Genomic DNA, 22838 nt, shown 5'->3' with positions numbered 1-22838 from the left:
TGCAGCATTTAAATCGCCACAGCTACGTGCAATCCAACGCTTAGTTGAAAAAGTAAGAAGAGGTTTTGCCCTTTCTGGCAATAAAACAGGGAGTGTTTAAGATGTTCAAACACCAAATAAAAACCTTTTGCAAGGAATCAAGTTACTGCATTCACCACACGTATTTGTGGTGAACATGCAAACAAAAACACGCTCTGATAACATATGCATTGTCTTTAAAACTGATTGGTCTACACCAGAGATAGCCTTCTTAGCCAGCAAGAAGGCTGTTCAGAAGCAATTCAATGGCTTATCATGTGGACATGTCTAGCAGCCAAATACTCGAAACGCGTGTTTCTAAATGTGGAGGGAAAACCGGAGACAAATCCACGCGACCACGGGGAGAGAGAGACACGCAAACTCCAAATATACAGCAGCAGGCGTCAGGGTCGGGATCGAACCCACGTCCTCCTGCATACCAGGCGAGGTAGTTAACATCTAGCCACCGTGGTGATGATGATGACAGAGACACGCAAACTCCAAATATACAGCAGCAGGCGTCAGGGTCGGGATCGAACCCACGTCCTCCTGCATACCGGGCGAGGTCGTTAACATCACCTAGCCACCGTGGTGATTATTCCACCTGGTCAGTGCAAATTATTGGAAAGGGCGAGGTGGTGGGGTCCAGACGAAGTTGACCGTGGCATGGAATCAACCTCGGGTTTGTTGCGTCCACGGTGCAAGCGCGCTCACCCTTCCACCACAACCCGCCAACTGCCGACGAATGCTTTGCACACTCAAGCGGCGCTCGCCACTCTCTCACATCCTTGCTTGCTGCAACAACGCAAAACACCCCACAAGTTAATTCGAGGGATCGCTAACATACACACGTTGACTGTTTAACCGCGAGAGAGCGGGCGGGCGAGCGCCTCCCGGCTGGCACGGCGCCCGCTGACGATGGCACGTCCCCGTCGCGTCTGACACCCCCCCCCCCCCCCGGGGATGGTCGTAGCGGGTGGCATCTGACGCTTATTTAAAGAGAGAGGGACACTCGGTGGACGCGCAGAGGGGGGAGTACATTTCATCACAGAGCTGTGGGACGACTGAGACCATGGAAGCTTCGAGACTGTTGCTGCTGCTACCGCTGGTGCTGCTCTTCTGCAACAGTGTCACGGATTCGTGTGAGTAACTTCCCCGCCAAGTCGCTCGTTTTGGCTATCGCGCCTTCCGATGCTTTTTTTCCAGGTCGTTGCCACGTTGCGCGTTTCGGCACGGCGTCCGACGTTTTGCTCCAGGTCCTAAATTAGTTTTTTCTGGAAGGTCCTAGCACGAAACATCGGGCACCGTGGCCGAACAACACGTGGTACGACCCAGAAAACCAAAACCGGAGAGCTTACACAGTAGAAATCGTAAAAACCTACAGGTCAATCTTGGCCTCCCCAAAATGTGAACGTGGAACTTACAACATTGGTTGTAGCCCACTGCTAAAGACGAGCGCTGTCCCGTTGCTTGTTTGAGACGAGATGCCCTTTTGGCTTGACCCTCCGGTTCTCATGGGAGAAGGGGATGCTGCCACAGTGTCCTCACGCGAGACTTGTGATCTATAGGATGCGAGTTCGATGCCGTCTCCATGCGCGGCAGTTGAAAGGACGGGGGCGAGTTTCTCAAATGCCCCCTCCCTCATCATCACGCGAACTCCGCTCATTCTCGCAAGCGGCGGCTTTTGTGTTACCGGCATCGCGCGCTTGCAGATGCGCTCCTGCGGCCGTCTGGAATGCTCTTCCTTCCGATATTAGGAAGCCACTGGGGCTATGCACTTTTAAATCATCGATATTGAAACTTCATTTCTTCAGAACTGCTTTTTGTTGTGTTTAGTTTGTCGTCCTTCCCCAATTAGCACGGTTGGCTACGTACGGTAAGAAAGAAGTTCAACGTACATACACACATGCACTGCAGCTACGCTCACAATGAAAGGTTCAACCACCCAAATAATTTTGGCCGTGTCGCGCGGTGGAGCATATTAATGATAACACATTTTGTCAGATGGTTACGTGGCCTAGCCTCACAATCATCAATCACAAATTATAATAATGTGATGTCAGAAATTATTTATATTTAAAAAATATATTTTTATTTAGGGTCAGATCGCGTAAATAAAATGTTGTTATGTAGTGCGACCCTCCTCAACCTAACACAGCCAATGAATAAAGTGGCCATGTGATGAACAAAACGTGGCTGATTTAGTCTTGCTGCAGCTTATGACTGTCGGGCGGAGGAGGGTTTCACGACACACATTTTATTCACGCGATCTCACCTGAAAGAACAAAAACAAATCAATTACGAGGCATCACATCGGTCGCGAAAGCCTAGCGCGTGTCAAATAAATAACCGCGCGTTCGTCAGAACGGCTAAATTCGCTTCCGCCGTGTCTGCAGGTAGCTGCACCAAGGGGTGCCCGGACGCGAAGCAAAGCGAGGCGACATGTGGCTGCAAGCACGAGGAGGAATCCACGCAGCTGCCGCGCTCCTGCATGGAGATTAAATTGAAGACGAAAACGAAGGAAGGTACGGACCTCTGCTCGACACGGCGACTCTTCTCGATGCGTTCAGGGAGCTCAGCATCGAGGTCTGCCGCTGTTGCAGCAGCAACAGAGGGCTTCACGAGAGAGTTCCGATCCCACCTGCCGATTGTCAGCTGTTATTTCCGACTTCTCTGTGCCTCTCTCTTTGGATTGCACTCTCATGTTCACGTCTTTGGATTGCACTCCCATGGTGCTGATCTCTCATTAACACTGCTGTTGTGCGCATATGCGGGCATGGTACTCTTATGCGGCGACGGAAGCTCATTCATGCTAATATCCCTCCCTAATCCCTCTTTCCCTAATCACAACTGAGGTGCTTGCGTCCGGCGGTGGAATTCCTTTCCAGCCCAGACCCCGCTTATTTTTTTTCATCCTGAGGACGACCGCTTGTGTTGCGATCGAAACGTCGTGATTCATTTTATTTTATACCTACGTGACTTTACCGAAAGAACAAAAAAGAGTAGTAGAGAGTTCCTAGAGTTTTGCTCCTCTTTCTCCGTTGAACGGAGACCGCAGACTGCAGTGGGCTTACTCTCTTTTTCCCCCCACTGTTTGGGTTACGTGACCACAGTCGCACTGCTGTGGCTTGTCTGTGATGTATCTCCATGTGTCTCTGTACGTATCGCGATGGGCTGAAGTGGACTGCGCGTCGTGGTATCTTTACGGTTCATACACACCTTAGTACGGTGGCGAGATGTTAACTGCATCGCATGGTATACAGGAGGTCGCTTTTGATGAGAAGCTTTCGTGACTGCAGGATTTCACACTCTTAGGTTCTTTCGGTAAAGCCGCGTAGGTAGGGAAATAAATAAATAATATGTCACTTTATCGTTTCGATCGCAGCAACAAGCGATCGTCCTCAGGTGAGAGAGAGAGAGAGAAACACGCCTCTGTGTCACATTTCTTTTCTCTCTTTCACCCAAGCCCTCTTTGGAACTTTATCCCCACCCTCTCGCCCCTTTGAGGCCTCCCCCTCTGTATAATGCCTCGTCACAGAGGCGTGTTTCTCTCTCTCACCTGAGGACGATGGCTTGTTGCTGCGATTGAAACGTCGCGATCTATTATTTATTTTCGTCTACGTGACTTTACCGAAATAATCTAAGAGTAGGAGGTCGCTTGTTTGATCCCGACTCTGACGCCTGTATATTTTTAATTTGCATGTCTCTCTCGACCCGTGGTCACGTGGATTGTTTCCAAGTCCTCCGTTTTTTCCCCTCCACATTTAGAATCAACGTCGCTCGTTTAGTGTATTTGGCTGCTTTACATTTCCACGCAATAATAATCCACTTCGCTGAGCTATAATTTGTGATATCCAGGTCGCTTTTGAAAAAGAGCTATATAGCTCATTGGGCATTACCTGGTAAAATAAAATAGCTTAGTGTTAGTATTAACCAGGGCGGCCGCTGCATCGAACCACGAACTTCTCCCAAAGAGCAGTAAACGCGGCACGGTTCGGCCACGTCACCACCCCGTATACCAAGACGTGACTGGAATCAAACAAAAATCGACGACGACATTAACACTGTCGCAAGACAAAGATCCCCTGTGTAGCCTTAACAGACTGTTGGGGCAAGTGCTGTTAGCGAGCACCTATGAAGACCAGCACGGCACGCGAGGGGGTGAGTGGCCAGCACCACGCCCGGCCACCTTTGTCTCCCCGTCGGCGATGTTTACACACCGCACCAGGTACTCTTTTGAGACTGAGTCGACCTAGGAGAGGCCCAGGACCGGTTGAGATTATAGTGACTGGTGTTGGTTGCTGTGAGCGGGAATCGAACTCGGGTGGCCGGGTTCCTATTGTAGCGCGCTGACACGCTTACACCGCCACTGCCGCACGCACAGATGGCATCTACTGCCTGCAGACGAAGAGCGGGCAGTTCTACCAGGCGTTCTGTGACATGAACACCAACGGAGGGGGCTGGACCCTGGTCGCCAGCGTCCACGAGAACAACATCGCGGCCAAGTGCGCCATCGGCGACCGCTGGTCCAGCCAGCAGGGCAGCAACGCCGCCGTCGGCTTCGTAGACGGGGACAGAAGCTGGGCCAACCTCAACACCTTCGGGCGGATTGAGTCCGCCACCGACGACGATTACAAGGTCCGCTGCCTCGGCTCGCCGGCGTCGGCGTCACCGGTGGTGGCGTCACCGACGGTTGCGGCCAATTTAGTCTGAACGGCCCCGTTTTTAGCGTTTCCCTGCTTATTATGGTTGTCGAGTTTACCCGCTCCGAGACGTCTGCAAGTTGCAGGGAGGTGGGTTCCCACCCATTCACCGCTGAATCTCGGTATCGCATGAGTGGTTCAGCGTTAATTTTCATTTAGAGTGCCAAGTGTCGCTGCTTTTAAAGGCGTTGTTACTCACAGCAGAGAACCGTGGAGACACAACCGCCACGCTCTACGATAGCTGGCGCCAAACTGTGCCACGCGCCCTCTCGCATGGCCTTGTGGGAGCCTCGGTACGTCTTCCGACCTGAAAACATCTTATAACCTGCAGACGTACCGAGGCTCCCACAAGGCCATGCAGGAGGGTGTGTGGCACAGTTTTTTCAATTTTAGTTTTCTACTGATTCCGTTCTGATGACGTACACGTGAAACTGATGATGTACACGCCACCAGCCACGCACGTCATCGTCCGCTTGTCCCGCCCAACAAGAAATTTCGTCCACCTCTAGGAGGTCGCTGCCCAGCGATCTCTTTTTTTTTAAATTGTGCTCCCTTGTCGTGGTGTTGCCGTGCGCGAGCAGAACCCAGGATACTTCGACGTGGACGCGGAAGACATCTCCGTGTGGCACGTCCCCAATGGGACGCCGCTGGCCCAGTGGAAGATCTCATCGATCTTCCGCTACCACACGGCGTCGGAGTTTCTCACCCCCTTGGGAGGCAACCTCTACTTCCTCTACAAGGTAGGCAGCAATCTTGCGGCCGTCCGGTATTCTGTTGGGTTAGCAGCACCCAGACCGTTGTAGTAGGACCCTAGCACGGGGTCTGGAGTGTGTGAAGGCCAGGCCTTTGACGCACTCAGTCCACGGTTGATGCCTAGTCGGGATTTCGATACTGATGTGGGTGATATGTACTGTATACATGTTGAAGGGTAGTGTATCATAACGCAGTGCATCATTCAATGTTGGGGTCTGTCTATGGCAGTTTATAATACGAGGTATAGTCGTGAGATGTAAGAAAAAAGATTCGTTGGAGGCATATTATACTAATTTTTGCGACAAAGAAAGTGTAATGTATAATGACTTATTGTTCGTGGCTCAGCTTATTGGAGAGTATATTGATGATATTGATGTAGTTTATATTTTAATTTTGTATCAGTTCACTACATGGTAGTCATATAGTGTAGTGTATACCCAGTTACTTAATGTTAATAGCTCAACTTATTGATTATATTTTGCTTTAAAGCTTTCGTGACTGCAGGGATTCATATTCTTGGTACTTTCGGTAAAGTCACGTAGAAGGGAAACAATAAAATAATAAAAATATTAAACAATAAAATTCTCACGACGTTTCGACTGCAACAGAAGCAATCATCATCAGGTGTCAAAACCACAGCAATAAAATTTAAAAAAGTGGCGTTTTTTTAACGTTAGCACCACGAAGAGCGATTTGGCAGTTATGTTCGGAAAAGAGGAGGGGGGAGACGAAAATAATAGATGCGGTCTGAAAGCCACCGTAAGTGTGAACAATCAATTAAGACCCGAAATGGTTTATCAAATCCTTCCAATGATTGCTAAGCCAGAATCCATCTTCTCGTTTGAAATTGTCTCTGTGTTTGTATATGTGGATAGCCTCATGAACGAATCTTTCATGGTAGCCAGATGGCTTGCAAAGAACATCTGTCTTGGAGAAGTCAATGTCATGTGAGCCTACTGAATTATAACAGTGATCTGCCACGGCCGAGGTGTTGGTCCTACCGTGTTTTAGGTCTGCTTAGTGTTCACGAATGCGGTCCGAGACATGTCATTTGGTTTCTCCAATGTAACTACTACCACAGAGGCAACTTAGTTTGTAGATGCCAGGGTACTGTATGTCCGGAATCACATCTTTTACAGACGGAACCAGATCACGGATTTTATGTAATGTGTTGAATCGGACCTGGATCTTGTGTTTATTCAAGATTTTGGAGATCTTTTTTGTGATTCCCGCAATGTAGGGTAAAGTGATGGTTTTGAAAGGCTCCTCAAGAGGGTCCTTCTTCATGGTTGGAGTGATAGCTTTGCGCAAAGCTATCACTCCATAACACAAGATCCAGGTCCGATTCAATACATTACATAAAATCCGTGATCTGGTTCCATCTGTAAAAGATGTGATTCCGGACATACAGTACCCTGGCGTCTACAAACTAAGTTGCCTCTGTGGTAGTAGTTACATTGGAGAAACCAAACGACATGTCTCAGACCGCATTCGTGAACACAAAGCAGACCTGAAACACGGTAGGACCAACACCTCGGCCGTGGCAGATCACTGTTATAATTCAGTAGGCTCACATGACATTGACTTCTCCAAGACAGATGTTCTTTGCAAGCCATCTGGCTACCATGAAAGATTCGTTCATGAGGCTATCCACATATAAAAACACAGAGACAATTTCAACTGAGAAGATGGATTCTGGCTTAGCAATCATTGGAAGGATTTGATAAACCATTTCGGATCTTAATTGATTGTTCATACTTACGGTGGCTTTCAGAACGCATCCATTATTTTCGTCTCCCCCCTCCTCTTTTCCGAACATAGACGGACTCGTCCATCTGAATAACTGCCAAATCGCTCTCTGTGGTGCTAACGTTAAAAATAACCGCCACTTTTTTCAAATTTTCTTGCGGTGGTTTTCACACCTGATGATGATTGCTTGTGTTGCAGTCGAAACGTCGTGAGAATTTTATTGTTTTATATTTTTATTATTTTATTTTTTCCCTTCTACGTGACTTTACCGAAAGAACCAAGAATATACATTGATTATATTGATGTAGTTTATATTTAGTTATATAACATCGGTTTATTGTATGATAGTTGGATAGTTGCAGTTCTTTCACGTCAATTTAAATTTCGACAAAGATTTGGGACCGTGACGCTGGCACACGTGGCCTATTCGTTTGCGAGTTGTTGGTGGCGAGATGTTAACTACCTCGCCTGGTATACAGGAGGTCATGGGTTCTATCCCGACCCTGACGACTGCTGTATATTTGGAGTTTGCATGTCTCTCTCCCCGTGGGCGTGTGTTTTTTTTTCTCTGGGTCCTCCGGTTTTTCCATCCACCTTTAGAACCAACGTGCGTTTAGAGTATTCGGCTGCTATAACTTCCCACACAATGATAAGCCACTTCGTTAGGCTATCATTTGTGATGGCCAGGTCGCTTCTGAAAAAGAGCTATATCTCTCAGTGTGTCCCGTCGTGGTAAAATACAAAAAATATATAGTTAATAGTTTAACAGTTTATAGTTTAACGTTACATGACGGGATATTTTATGTCCCACTGCCAAGCAGATGCCATTTTTAAATCACTTTTTTTTAAAGGTTTATACACCCGCAGTGTTTACCAAGGCGGACACTGGGCTCAAACCGCGCGCCTACGCGACAGAAGCGTCAAAACACGCGCTCCCGTCCGGTCACACCCGGCGCGGTTCCCCTGCAGAGCACAAATCCCCTTCGGCACCGATTTGCAGTGCGGCCACCGATCGCTTCACGGAAGTCGTCACAGTGGCCTGGGATTTCCTTCGCCGCTGCAAGCGCTCTCGAGGTTGTCACGTTCGCTTAAATGTCCCCAAATTTCGCCGGCGAACTTCTCTCTCTCTCTCTCGTCCACGAAAACATTTGGTCAAAAGTATTTTTTGGTTTATTAACAAGACGATTCAGGTATAAAACACCACAGAGAGGGTATGACAGGGGTTGACCACCAGCACAAACACACATTACGGCATGCATTACGGATTACAGTGCAATGCAAACCCGTCTAAACTGCATGTTTCAATAAACCGTTTCAATAAACTTAAACAAGCCCCCGGTGTCTTCCTAAGTTCTGATGTCCCTCTAGGAGAAGTGATTTGTCAGGAAAGTGGATTGATCCAGCTACGACTCGCGGAAAACCCACGGATAATGGGAAGCCGTTCCACAACGCAGGATGGGAGGAAAAAAAAAACCTGTGGCTAATCGCAGATAATCAGAGTACAGAATAAGGAGCTTACTCTTTGTTTTTTTTCCGGTAATGTCACGTAGGTAAAATAAAATAAAAGAAAACAATTAAATCACGACGTTTCGGAGGCAACACAAGCTTCCGTCTTCAGGTGAAACAGTCACAGCAAGATCGCTGCATCAAGTGTTTGTTTATAGATTTCCGGGACCCTACCTTTCAGCTCCCGCGGATAATAATTATAAATATGATGATCCTCATGGCGGTACCCCGGGTTACCAAATAATACAAATTGGCCGAGGCAATTAAATATTTTATTTCTGGGACACTAATTTTTTCCAGGGGTGTTACTTCACTCCGCGACTGGGGTACCAATCAATCCGAAATCGGTGCCACTCCACGATGTCGAAACGCCAAACATGAGCATAACAAAATCCGTTATCGAACAATTCAACTCTGAATAGTGCATCGTGAGTACAGCTCATCGAGATGAGTCGATTGGCGCATCGCCGACCATCGACAGACTAAAAATTACTGCATCACGGACATCGTACGAGAGTCGGGGTACTATGGTACCCCCCCCGGGGTTCCGCCATAAGGTTCATATCATCTTGATTTGAAGCTTTCGTGACTGCAGGAATCCATACTCTTTGGTTCTTTCGGTAAAGTCACGATGTCTGCTGCGTGCAGCACGATGTCTGACACAGTTTTGGTGACCTGTGCCGAATGCCTGACACTCCGCAACGCTCTGTCTAACGCTGCTGGCGAGGCTACGTGGATTTTCATGCAATTTTAATGATATATTTAAGTTTTTTTTTACGAAAGACTTCTTATTAAAATTGTAACTACTCATTGGTTTGTTGTTACAAGAATAATCAATTTTAATGATATATGTTTTTAGTTGTTACAAGAATAAACAATTTTAATGATATATTTTAGTTGTTACAAGAATCATCAATTTTAATGATATATATATTTTAGTTGTTACAAGAATCATCAATTTCCTCCAAGAAGATCACAGCGCCGCTTTTGATAAGAGCCAAGTGCCCCGCAGGGGCGGAGCCAGGGGGGGGGGGTGACAGGGGTGACATTCTGCGTGTAAGTGTACGACACTCGGTCTGGCGGACTCCGTGCCAACTGCATCGTCAGAGCGTGTCGCCAACCGATGGCGTCTAGTTCAACAGCCTGACTCTCTAATCATTCTTGAAATTAACATTTGTTGAATGTCACCCCGGCCTGAAATCCTAGCTCCGCCCCTGCAAATGCGTCCCTGTTTTTTTTGTATTTTACCTCTTTGTTTTGCACGTCATTATAGAATAATAATCAAGAATCGATTCAGTTCATTTGTGCGTGACAACAGTTTATTTTTATTTTTTTTGCACAGCGAATAGAAATTTCAATAAAGAAGCAAAATCCGCTTTTCATTTGAACTCAGCGCCGTTTCACTTTGCTGACTTTTGCTCGCACTTACAGTCGAACGTTTGTGAAAACGAGTGAACACCGACCTCTCCCCTTGCGATCAGCAACAAGGAGTCACTTTTTTTTTCAAATTCGCATCAATTCAGAATCCAGTACGTTATTGTAACCGAGTGCAAATTCATTTTGGCGAAAGCGACCTTCTCACATTTTTTGCGAAAATGTGAGATAGTTAGCAAACACCGACCCTGTGTGGGGGCTAGTGCCCCCCTCCCCACTCTCAATTACACCGGGGGCTGACCTCCCTCACCCCGAGTGGGGGGAGCGTCACGTCTAATTGGTGGGGACTGAGGCCCCCCTCTAATTGGTGGGGACTGAGGCCCCCCTCCCCCTCCACGCGCGGGGGGGGGGGTGTTTGCCTCCCCCACCCCCGTCCCCTCCGCATTTGTATCTTTCGGGCCCCCCTTCGCACCCGAGCGGGTGACCGCCCCCCCCCTCGTACCAGGGTCCTCTCGGACCGACATAGCGAGCGGCTGGCCGACTCGCTTAGGGATTGAATATGCGCGTGCCTTCACCCACTCGCGTGTCCTAACTGCGGGGATTCGGTGAGCGTTTGACTCGCAGCTGGGTGGGGACAGTTAATAATTTCCCCTAAGCCGTTGTGTCAACAACTGTGTGGGGACATTTTTGATTTAAAGCTTTCGTGACTGCAGTAATTCATATTCTTAGTTCTTTCGGTAAAGTCACGTTGAAGGGAAACAATAAAATAATGAAATATATATAAAACAATAAAAATTCTCACGACGTTTCGACCATAACACAAACGGTCGTCATCAGGTGTGTCGGTTTAATAATAAAATATATATAAAACAATAAAAATTCTCATGACGTTTCGACCATAACACAAACGGTCGTCATCAGGTGTGTCGGTTTGCAAATAATATTATGCAAACCGACACACCTGATGACGACCGTTTGTGTTATGGTCGAAACGTCATGATAATTTTTATTGTTTTATATATATTTTATTATTAAACCGACATAATATAATATTATGCAAACCGACACACCTGATGACGACCGTTTGTGTTATGGTCGAAACGGCGTGAGAATTTTTATTGTTTTATATATATTTTATATATTTCATTATTTTATTGTTTCCCTTCAACGTGACTTTACCGAAAGAACTAAGAATATGTGTGGGGACAGTTAATAATTTCCTCTAAGCCATTGTGTCAACAACTGTGTGGGGACAGTTAATAATTTCCCCTAAGCCGCTGTGTCAACAACTGTGTGGGCACAGTTAATCATTTCCCATAAGCCGTTGTGTCAACAACTGTGTGGGGACAGTTAATAATTTCCCCTAAGCCGTTGTGTCAACAACTGTGTGGGGACAGTTAATAATTTCCTCTAAGCCGTTGTGTCAACAACTGTGTGGGGACAGTTAATAATTTCCCATAAGCCGCTGTGTCAACAACTGCGTGGGGACAGTTAATAATTTCCCCTAAGCCGTTGTGTCAACAACTGTGGGGACAAATTTTGATTTAAAGCTTTCGTGACTGCAGTAATTCATATTCTTAGTTTTTTCGGTAAAGTCACATTGAAGGGAAACAACAAAATAATAAAATATATATAAAACAACAAAAAATTCTCACGACGTTTCGACCATAACTCAAACGGTCGTCTTCAGGTGTGTTGGTTTGCATAAATTTATTTTTAAACGGCGCATTTATTTATTTATAAAAACGTTAGCGCCACGCGCAACGATTTGGCAGTTTATTTAGGACTAGTCCATCTATATTCTGAAAAGAGGAGGGGGGAGACGAAATTTTTTATAATGTATGCTGTCTGAAAGCCACTGTAAGCGTGAACAATCAATTAAGACCTGAAATGGTTTATCAAATCTTTCCAATGATTGCTAAGATAGAATCCATCTTCTCGGTTGAAATTGTCTCTGTGCTTGTATATGTGGATAGCCTCATGAACGAATCTTTCATGGAAGCCAGATGGCTTACAAAGAACCTCTGTCTTGGAAAAGTCAATGGCATGTGAGCCTACTGAATTAGAACAATGATCTGCCACGGCCGAGGTGTTGGTCCTACCGTGTTTAAGGTCTGCTTTGTGTTCACGAATGCGGTCCGAGACATGGCGTTTGGTTTCTCCAATGTAACTACTACCACAGAGGCAACTTAGTTTGTAGACACCAGGGTATTGTATGTCCGGAATCACATCTTTTACAGACGGAACCAGATCACGGATTTCATGTAATGTGTTGAAACGGACCTGGATCTTGTGTTTATTCAAGATTTTGGAGATCTTTTTTGTGATCCTCGCAATGTAGGGTAAAGTGATGGTTTTGAAAGGCTCCTCAAGAGGGTTCTTCTTCATGGTTTGAGTGATAGCTTTGCGGATTGTATAGTCGGAGTAACCATTAGCCCTAAGAGCTTGGTGTACGTGCTTGAGTTCACTGCTTATGTGTTCCTGGTCGGATATGCATTGGGCTCTATGATACAGAGTCTTGATGAGAGAATTCTTCTGTGATGGATGGTGGTGGGAATCCGGTTTCAGATAAGCATCCGTATGGGTAGCTTTCCTGTAGACAGAGTGGCTCATTGAACCATCAAGTCTCTTTTTAATTAGGACATCCAAAAAAGGTATCTTGCCATCTATTTCGACTTCCATAGTAAATCTGATGGCTGGGTGTATGGAATTGATGTGGTCGAAGAATTGGTCTAGAGCAGGCCGGCCATGTGGCCAGATGACAAAAGTGTCATCCACGTACCTCTTCCATAAGGTTGGGTGCAGAGTGGCAGTCTGGATGGCGTCAGTCTCAAATTTCTCCATGAAAATGTTAGCTATAACTGGAGAAAGGGGGGAGCCCATTGGGGTGCCCTCAGTTTGTTTGTAGAAAGTTCCATTCCAAGTGAAGTATGTATTGGTTAAACAGTGTCTCACCAGGGGGGGTACCTCAGTGTTTAGTCCTTGATGAACCAAGTCTTCAATGATTGCAATGGTGTCAGGTACAGGAACCTTGGTGAATAAGGAAACTACATCAAAACTGACAAGCAGGTCGTCTGGGGACAGGGAAATACCCTTGATTGTCGATACCAGGTGAGTAGAATTTTGTACCGCAGAGGTGGTCTTTCCAGTGAAAGGACGCAGGATTTCAGACAAAAAACGAGCTAGTTTGTAGGTGGGGGAGCTGATAGTAGAGACTATGGGACGAAGGGGTGTATCTACTTTATGTATTTTTGGTAAGCCGTATAATCTTGGTGGCCTGGCAGCAGAAGGTTTCAACGAAAACTGTTTAGATTGATCAATTAATGCGGTTGAATCAGAAATTATTAATTTCTGATTCAACCGCATTAATGAAGACTGTTTAGATTGGTCAATTAATGCGGTTGAAGCAGAAATTATTCATTTCTGATTCAACCGCATTAATCAAGAAACTAAGAATAAAAATGTGTGGGGACAGTTAATAATTTCCCCTAAGCCATTGTGTCAACAACTGTGTGGGGACAAATTTTGATTTAAAGCTTTCGTGACTGCGGTAATTCATATTCTTAGTTCTTTCGGTAAAGTCACGTTGAAGGGAAACAACAAAATAATAAAATATATATAAAACAATAAAAATTCTCACGACGTTTCGACCATAACACAAACGACCGTTTGTGTTATGGTCGAAATGTCGTGAGAATTTTGTGTTATGGTCGAAACGTCGTGAGAATTTTTATTGTTTTATATATATTTTATTATTTTGTTGTTTCCCTTCAACGTGACTTTACCGAAAGAACTAAGAATATGAATGTGTGGGGACAGTTAATAATTTCCCCTAAGCCGTTGGGTAAACAAGCCAACTCCGCCGTGTGAGGATAATTCATTAATCGGCACCCGCGCAGATTCACCCCCACCCACGCGTTGTCTCCCCACGACCCTCGCCGTTAATACCGACGCGCGCACACACACACACACGCGTCGGCGTGGGCAGCCGTAAGTATTTTAATACACGCGCACTCGGAAGCAATCAATGAATCTCCGCGCACCACGTGCGTCGCGCGGGCAACGTCGGTATCCTAATATGTGCGCGCTTGGAAGCAATCAATCAATGAATCCTCGCGCACTACGCGCGCCGTGCGGTCATGCGTCCCTCTATTTAATTATTTATACTGGTAGGAAGGAAGTTGTAAACTGAGTGTACCAGCCTGCAATAGATTAATGTGTCCGTCCCCTTTCAATACTTTAACGAAGTGAAATCTCGTGCTGTTGGGGCGTAAAAATAAAATTGCGCAAAATTCCAATGTTCCTACCAGCCCACCCTGCAGGGACCTGTTATTTGGGGTGTGCGCGCTCGTCGTCCTTATCCTGATTAGCGTCACCCCCCCCACCCCGTCGCACGCCGACCGCTGTACCACCGCTCTTCACACGCACACAGGGGCCACACGGCACAACGTCACTCCGTGCTCAGATTTATTTCCCGGGTCCGAATAGGGACCCCCGTGGTATGGCCCCCTCCAGCCAGCACCCCTCCCTCGCTTCACCTACCCGTCGCAGAGTGCGTCTATCACCTAAGCTCGACTGAACTGACCTTCGCCTTTCCGTATCCACTCGCCTCTTTAGCTGCCCGATGGGGCTGGGGGAAAAGGCTTGCCTTGGGGACTCTTTCGGATCGCTCGCCCTGAGCTCCACCCTGCCGGCGTCACACGGAATGCTGAGGACGGCTGCCTTCGTTCCGCCGTTCCAGAAGGATGACTCTGCCGATTTTTGCCCCCTGCTTCCTCTCCTTATATGGCAACAAAACCTGTTAATCCCCGGATCATCCCCGGATCGTCTGACGTCATCCTGCGCATCCCTTCGAATCCCCTTTGCGGCCGTTTCGAACGCTCCGGCCGTTGGGTGGGGGGAGGGGGTCACGTCATCCCCCCCCCTTTTCCATTGTCTCCGTGTCAACGAGCCGGTGACTCAATGATACTCCCCTCGCCCTCCCTGTTGCTGGGTGCTGACTAGAGGTTCCTCTCCCCCCCTCCGTGTTGTGTACGCTTCATCACGGCCGGCCTGTAAAGCTCTATGCCCCCTTTTTGGGGGGGCCGCCATGTAATCCGGTCTGGGGGGCTCAGCCAATTTCCTGGTCCGGGGCAACCGTGGGACGTCCCTGCTAGTGGAGTCCTCGGGTGAAAACCCATCGTACCACGTGATCCCTCCTCGAGACCCTACGGGGGTTCATGTTGAGTGTTTTGTGGGGTGTGCGTGCGTTCGTGGGGGGGTGGGGGGTGAGAGGAGTGGGTGGCGCCGGCCGAGCAGCTCCGCTGCGGTGGCACCACACCTGTCCTTCCGGTTTATAAATCGGTTTTTTTGTATTCACGTAGATACATTTTTTTAATTAAATAAATTCAATACAATCTTAAACTTTGTCTTTTTCATTACAATACATTTTGATGAATCCGTCATTTGACGGGCAATTGTACTCATCGTAAATAATAGGGTTGTCGACAACAGGAATTATTCCGTGTGTGCCTAACATTTATACGTTGATTGTTGATGTTGTTGCAGGTCTTCTACCCATTAACATATGGTTCAGGGACCTGTCCAGCAAACAATGGGCCAGCCATCCCAATCGTTTACGACTTTGGGAACACCAACAGCGTCGCCTCTCAAGTCTGCCCGTCTTGTCTGGGTAAAATGCATTCCTACGTTTTGGCTCCGGCCAAATAATTTACAGCTCTCGGTTAAAAACAAATTTTGTACACAGCCCTGACTCCCTTCCACCTTTCTCTAGACCTTCCTTGTGCCACAACATCCCCAGTTTGTGTCTCCGTTTCTCGCCGTCTATTCCGTTTCCCTATCCCCGTGCCCTCTTCAGCACCTCCCTCCCCCCACTCCCTCCCTCCCCCCACTCCCTCCCTCCCCCCACTCCCTCCCTCCCCCACTCCCTCCCTCCCCCCACTCCCTCCCTCCATCCCCCCTCTCCCCTCCATCCCCCCACTCTCTCCCTCCCTCCCCCTCCATCCCCCCTCTCCCTCCCTCCCTCCCCCTCCATCCCCCCACTCCCTCCCTCTCCCTCCATCCCCCCACTCCCTCCCTCCCTCCCCCTCCATCCCCCCCACTCCCTCCCTCCCTCCCCCTCCATCCCCCCACTCCCTCCCCCTCCATCCCCCCACTCCCTCCTTCCCTCCCCCTCCATCCCCCCACTCCCTCCCTCCCTCCCCTCCATCCCCCCTCTCCCTCCCTCCCTCCCCCTCCATCCCCCACTCCCTCCCTCCCCCTCCATCCCCCCACTCCCTCCCTCCCCCTCCATCCCCCCACTCCCTCCCTCCCCCTCCATCCCCCCACTCCCTCCCTCCCCCTTCTTCCCTCCCCCTCCATCCCCCCTCTCCCCTCCATCCCCCCTCCCCACTCCCCCCCTCCCTCCACTCTATCTCATCCAAATCCCACCCCCCCATCTCTCCCCGTCTCAGAGGAAGCAAAAAGATGCTCGGTGTAGTCGGCACTTTGCTTCGTTCATCATTTTTGTTTTTTTTCAATGTTTTGCTTTATGCGCCCCCCCCCCCTTTTAGATGAAAGATTTCACGCTCTGCTCTCCTCTTTCTTACCCCTTCACTCTCTCTCTACCCTCTCTCTCTACCCTCTCTCTCTACCCCCTCTCTCTACCCCCTCTCTCTACCCCCCCTCTCTCTCTACCCCCTCTCTATGTCTATGTTCCCCCTGTTTTGTATGTAATATGTTTTCTCACCATCACTCTCCGTGTTTCCCTGTCGTATTTATTATTATTTGTTGTTGTAACTTTCTGACCCGGACACTGACTGAACGTCTGTGAAAAATAGTTTCATAGCTCATCGGATTCCTCCAGCATAAATACTCTGATTAAATAATACCGCACAAATCCCACCCCTCATTTTTTTACCCCCCACCCTACCCCCCTCTCTACCACCTACCCACTTTCCCCGTCTCCCATACTCCCGTGAGCTTCTATACCACCCCAATAAGTTTACTCACCAGCCGCCACTCTCCACCCAAGTCCCTCGTCCGGTATGCAAGGAGGTTGTGGATTCGATCTCGACTACGATGCCTGCCGTATATTTGGAGTTTGAGTCTCTCTCTCTCTCTCCCTGTGGTCGCGTGGATTTTCCTCCGAGTCCTCCGGTTGTTTTCCCTCCACGTTCAGAGACGTGCGTTGGGGGCTCTCTGGCTGCTGCTGTAAATTTCCACACAATGACAAGCCACTTCGTTGAGCTATCGTTTGTGGCCAGGTCGCTTCTGAAAAAGTGCTACGTAGCTCAGTGGGGCCTTACCTGGTAAAATAAAATAAAATATTTATAGTTTTAGGTTAGTTTTAATAGTTTTAATCTTAGGCATGTCTATAATTTCCCATTCACGAAGGACATTGTAATTCGGTTGATGGCTCCACCAGTGTCTTCTAAGAGTAGAAGGAGGGATGTCAAATCCAGGAAGAGATGGTTTGATTATATTTGCGTCTCGAACGAAGAGGTGTTTATTCTGGTACAAATCAATTATTTTTTAGTTTTGTTATAAATATAGGTGATGTTCCACAGCTCACATCTAGTGGTGTTTTTTTCCAGGTGGAACGCTTCAAGGTTATGTGCACTTGCGTGTCTTTAACAACGAGAGGGCACCATTCGCCTTGTGCTCTGGCCTCAGGGTGCTTGACAATTGCAACACGGAACACGTGAGTACTTACGTTAGAGTCGATCATCATCATTACACACGTGTCATTTATACCACGTGTGCCATGCGGAACATCTCGTGTAGTCAGTTTAACACGTAGTAGGCTTTCGCGACCGATATTCTCCATAATATAGGGTTTTTTTTGGAGTAAGCTCGCATAAATATAAATGTGCCGTTAAACCCACCACCAACACCCGACACAGCCAATTTGTAAGGTTCGTCACGTGAACAAAACGCACCAATTTGTTACTCGTTCAGCACTAACCGGTTGTGTGTTGGAGAGTAAACCCACAACAACATTTACAATTTCAGTATAGTGTAGTGTATAGTAGTGTATGGTGTAGTGTATAGTGTAGTGTATAGTATAGTATACTAGTTCAGCACTAACCGGTTGTGTGTTGGAGAGTAAACCCACTGCAACATTTACAATTACTGTGTAGTGTATAGTGTAGTATATAGTAGTGTAGTGTAGTGTATAGTGTAGTGTATAGTGTCCTGTATAGTGTTGTGTATAGTGTAGTAAACCCACGACAACATTTACACTTCGAGTACCGTGACGTCTCGCCGACAATTACAACAACCAGCATCATCAGTCGGACAGCCAGAGTTGGGTAGTGTAACGATTGGGCCATTGGACCTGCAAATCAGAGGTGCCCCACCCCCAGGTTGCATAAGACGCGAAAATTCTCCCAGAAATCATGTAATGCTCCGATAAATCATGTAAAAAAAGAGTCAACGTGCAGACTTTTTTGTGTTCGTTACGTAAGCGCAAGTTATTCCGTGGAGCGAGGCGTAAGGCGGGCAGCATCTTCCCCAAGGATGGTGGTGGTGGTATGGCCGCTGTACACTCTCAGTCATGCTGTTACATTGTTACCGCGTGTATACCCGCCACATTGTCTCGTAACTTTCAGTGTAATGTCACCCTTAATAGCATTGCAATAATGTCCGCAAAGCAACAAGTGCTAGCACTTGGCTATGGGATTTTATCGTTGGTTTTGGGGGAAAATTGTAGAGTTTTCGACATACGGAAAATTCGGGCTATGGATCGTTTCTTGGGAACCTAACCCTTCCGTAACCCGGAAACTGTCTGTATGCTGTTGAAGGACGTCAACATCGTTTCCACCGTTAATAAACGTGAGTGGGTTGGGGGTCGGACACGTCGCCATTGGAAGGGACCGACGGTGATTGGGTGAGAATGGAAAAGGGAGTGGCAGCCAAAGGATGGAAGGGTGCCTTCAGAGCACGTCAGAAGATGGACATTTGGGCGATGAAAACAGCTGTGGGTGTGGTGTGCAGCTGCTAGGCAGATTGTTACATCGCAGGAGGGCGAGGGATGGTGGAGTCTCGGGGAGGCTTACATCCGGGGAGGATTGGATCGTGGCTGACAATGAACGACGGTGACTCTTAAGTACAGGTAGCGACGTCACAAGGCGCGTGACGTCACGGGGCGACGTCACGAGTACTGGCGTCATTGGGATCTGTGCCATGTGACCGATTTTCTGATATAAAAAAAAAGCGGGCTCGTTGTAACGATGATGTGTTGCTATCAGCCTATGAGCGAGGGTGATTTTCCTGGAGAGGCGAGACAGAGGCCGGCACTTTTGACCCCGCGTCGCCTCTCCCGTGTCCGTAGTACTGCATCGGCGGCGCGGGCTTCGTCCCCGAGCAGACTCCGAGGCAGTGCGGCGACTTCAGCGCCTTCGACTGGAGCGGCTACGGGACACACGTCGAGTGGAGCGCCTCCAAGAGCTTGCTCGAGGCCGCCGTGTTCATATTTTACCGCTGACCCGGCGGGTGGCCCGATGGTGCCCTCCCATCGGTCGCAGTGCCATGACATTGGCCAGAGTCGAGGGGGTGTGCACGGTCACTGTCACGTGACCCTCCTCTGTTTTGCCCGTGAAATTTGTCTCATTTATCTTTCGGGGTCTTCCTTCCTATACCCCCGCTCCTTTTTCTCTCTGCACAGGGTCATCTCTGCTGTCCGTTCCGCAGTTCCTTAATATCTTCGGGGCCAGAGGACAAGAGACATTCTCTGGGCAGGTTCACGATGTGTGATTTGGTGGCACAGTGATAACACTTGTGGCCTCACAGTGAGGAGGTCCTGGGTTTGAATCCTGACTCTGGTGCCTCTCTGTATTTGGAGTTTCTATGTTCTCCCTCTGTACTGCAATGGGTTTCTTTCGGAGTCTTTGAGTTTCCTTCCACAGCTAAAAAACAAACAAACATGCAATGCAACTTGTCCATAATACAGTTTTTTGGGTTAGTTCGTGAAAAAAAACTGCATTATGAATGATATTGGTCGCGAAAGCCTCCGTGTTAAACCAATTACGCATCCCAAAGCTCAATTAAATGCCTGCAAATTCCTCACTTGAAATTACGCGCAGAAGCAACATCGCCCCCTCCTGCGTAAACTTGGGTCCTTCAATTAGCGCAGTTGGCTATGTACGGTGCGAAAGAAGGTCAACATACATACACACATTACCACCATTTCCACTCTATATCGAAGCAGGGTATGCTTCTCAGTCTCGGTCTACCGGAAATGTCCAGTAAACTGTAATAAAGTTGAACACAGTACCAGTACGAGATCTCGGTTGTGAATGCAATCCTGCCACCCGAATACATATTTAAAACGAATCTATTTTATTTTACCAGGTAAAGCCGACTGAGCTATGTAGCTCTTTTTTTCAGAAGCGACCTGGCCACAAATGGTAGCTCAACGAAGTGGCTTATCACGTGGACATTTATAGCAGAAGCCAAATACTCGAAACGCAGGTTAATTCTAAATGTGGAGGGAAAAACTTGAGGACGCGGAGAAAAATCCACACAGCCACGGGAAGAGAGACACACAAACTCCAAACATACAGCAGCAGGCGTCAGGGTCGGGATCGAACCCACGACCTCCTGTGCATCAGGCGAGGTAGTTAACATCTCCTAGCCACCGTGATGATGAGAGAGAGAGAGAGACACGCAAACTCCCAATATACAGCAGCAGGCGTCAGGGTCGCGATCAAACCCACGACCTCCTGCATACCAGGCGAGGTAGTTAACATCTCCTAGCCACCGTGATGATGATGAGAGAGAGAGAGAGAGACGCAAACCCCCAATATACAGCAGCAGGCGTTAGGGTCGCGATCGAACCCACGACCTCCTGCATACCAGGCGAGGTAGTTAACATCTCATAGCCACCGTGATGATGATGATGAGAGAGAGAGAGACACGCAAACTCCAAATATACAGCAGCAGGCGTCAGGGTCGCGATCGAACCCACGACCTCCTGCTTACCAGGCGAGGTAGTTAACATCTCGCCCCTGGACTGCCCCGGTCATCGAAGTGAAAACTGCAGTCTTGCCTTAACCCTGGGTTTGAAAATCGTAAACTTTGGAGGCAGTCACGTTATTTAGCAAAGGAAAAAAACCCCGATATTTGTATTTAAAACTGCACACTGCCATGACAATGGCAATTCAATTTTTACCTTGCCGTTATTCATTAATAAAAAAAGCTTATCTCAATAGCAACTCCTTTTAAAAAGGGAAATAAATCAAATATATCCATTCACAGTGGTGGTGACCAAGCTTGAATCAACGAAACTCTGCGACTTCCTCTTTGAAGCCGCCTTTGAACACAGACGTATCATCGGCTAACCTTGCGGACAACGCGTACCCTCCGGCAACGTCAACGGCTGTCTGATGTCGACACCGGTGTCCCGGTTATACGTATAGGATGATTGCGCAGGACGTACGCATAAACGTTGAACTTCTTTCGCACCGAACGTAGCCAACCCTGCTAATCGGAGGTGCGGGAGAGAAGGACAGCAAACTCAACACCGAAAACAGTTCTCAAGAAGTGAGTTTTCAATCCAGACGATTCAAAAGTGCGCAGCTCCCAGTGGCTTCCTAATATCGGAGGGAAGAGCGTTCCAGACGGCCGCAGAAGCGCATCTGAAAGCGTCGCTCGATGCGGTTACCGCCACCGTCTTTGTTCGATGGCCAGCCAAAATCCACCGCTGCTGCGTCGGGTCATCATGCCCCTTATGGCTGCCCAGGATGAGTGAGTGTGCGTGTGCGCGTGTACGTTTTGTGCCGTGGTCAGCGCAATGCTCCACGGACCCGCCGACCCCACTGCGTTGTCGCTCCGGAGAACCGCGGGATCGACGGTCGATGTTCGGTCGCCGCGTTGACGGCAATCGTCGTGATTTCTCGCCCGGCAGAGTGGGCCGCGTGAAGGCTGCTTACCGCCTTGCACACCCGCTCACATCTGAATATCTGAACTGACCACGGGCCTCAACGAGTACCCTATGCTGACGTGTTAAAACATCGGCACCGGGGAGACAAAGACGGCCGGGCATGGTGCTGGACACACTGCGTCGTGTGTCGCGGTGGTATAGAAGCACATTGCCCCAACGGCCTTTGTAGGCTACGTGGGGGTTGCTTTGCAACTTCACCCGGGTCGAGGGGCAGTTGCACTCCGTAGGCAAATCAGTCGAGGCGTAGTGACGTAGAATTGGTCACTACGTAGCATAGCGCTGGCTGCTGGCAGGGAAGGGGATCTGCAGAGTGAAGCAGCCCTGATTGACAGCAGGCCACGTGGCAGACCCGAGAGGGATCGAGGGTAAAGGTGACGGAGGGGAGGCGCCGAGAGCCCCGCTCGTAGGTTCCAGAAGGGGGGCGTGGCCGGGGCGGAGCGAGGTCACGCTGACGGGGTAAAAGGGGACCCCGAGCGGGGGGGGGATCGGGGCCGTCGTTGGAGTGGAATCCCCTCGTCCTCGTCGCTGCTGTCGCCTTCCTCGCATTCGTCGTCCACTTGATAATTGTGCTGCTGGCAGTAGTCTGGCCATCTTAGCTCAGCGCCGTCGGTGTCAGACGGCCCACGTCGTGTTGTAAAGGAGAGACGGAGCGTTGTGCAACAACAGAGGGTGTGTACCCAGTGTGCTCGGTGTTCCATTAAAGAATTACCTCCAAGAAGTTACGTCTCCAGGTCGGTCACGTCAAAGGCACGGGGGTCTTCATTCGTCGCACACAACAAGCGAGCGAGCGGCCGTTGCGACGAGCGTGCAAA

General features: G+C 48.6%; 1 protein-coding gene across 1 annotated transcript; it reads left to right on the top strand.

The window, feature by feature from the left end:
• Positions 1 to 1019: 1019 nt before the first annotated feature.
• Positions 1020 to 20363, top strand: LOC116955609 (intelectin-1a-like). The gene is made up of 7 exons (XM_032976763.2): positions 1020 to 1160; positions 2415 to 2543; positions 4403 to 4656; positions 5303 to 5461; positions 15651 to 15774; positions 17678 to 17784; positions 19417 to 20363. Exons 1-7 carry the CDS (start codon positions 1091 to 1093, stop codon positions 19567 to 19569), a joined length of 996 nt encoding a protein of 331 aa, XP_032832654.1. The 5' UTR covers positions 1020 to 1090; the 3' UTR covers positions 19570 to 20363.
• The last annotated feature ends 2475 nt before the right edge of the window (positions 20364 to 22838 follow it).

This window comes from Petromyzon marinus, chromosome 60, assembly GCF_048934315.1.
Source record: "Petromyzon marinus isolate PM22_M1 ecotype Great Lakes invasive population chromosome 60, UKy_Petmar_22M1.pri1.0, whole genome shotgun sequence".
NCBI lineage: Eukaryota > Metazoa > Chordata > Hyperoartia > Petromyzontiformes > Petromyzontidae > Petromyzon > Petromyzon marinus.
Note: the sequence above shows the minus strand (reverse complement) of the source record. Positions and strands in the feature narration are given on the sequence as shown.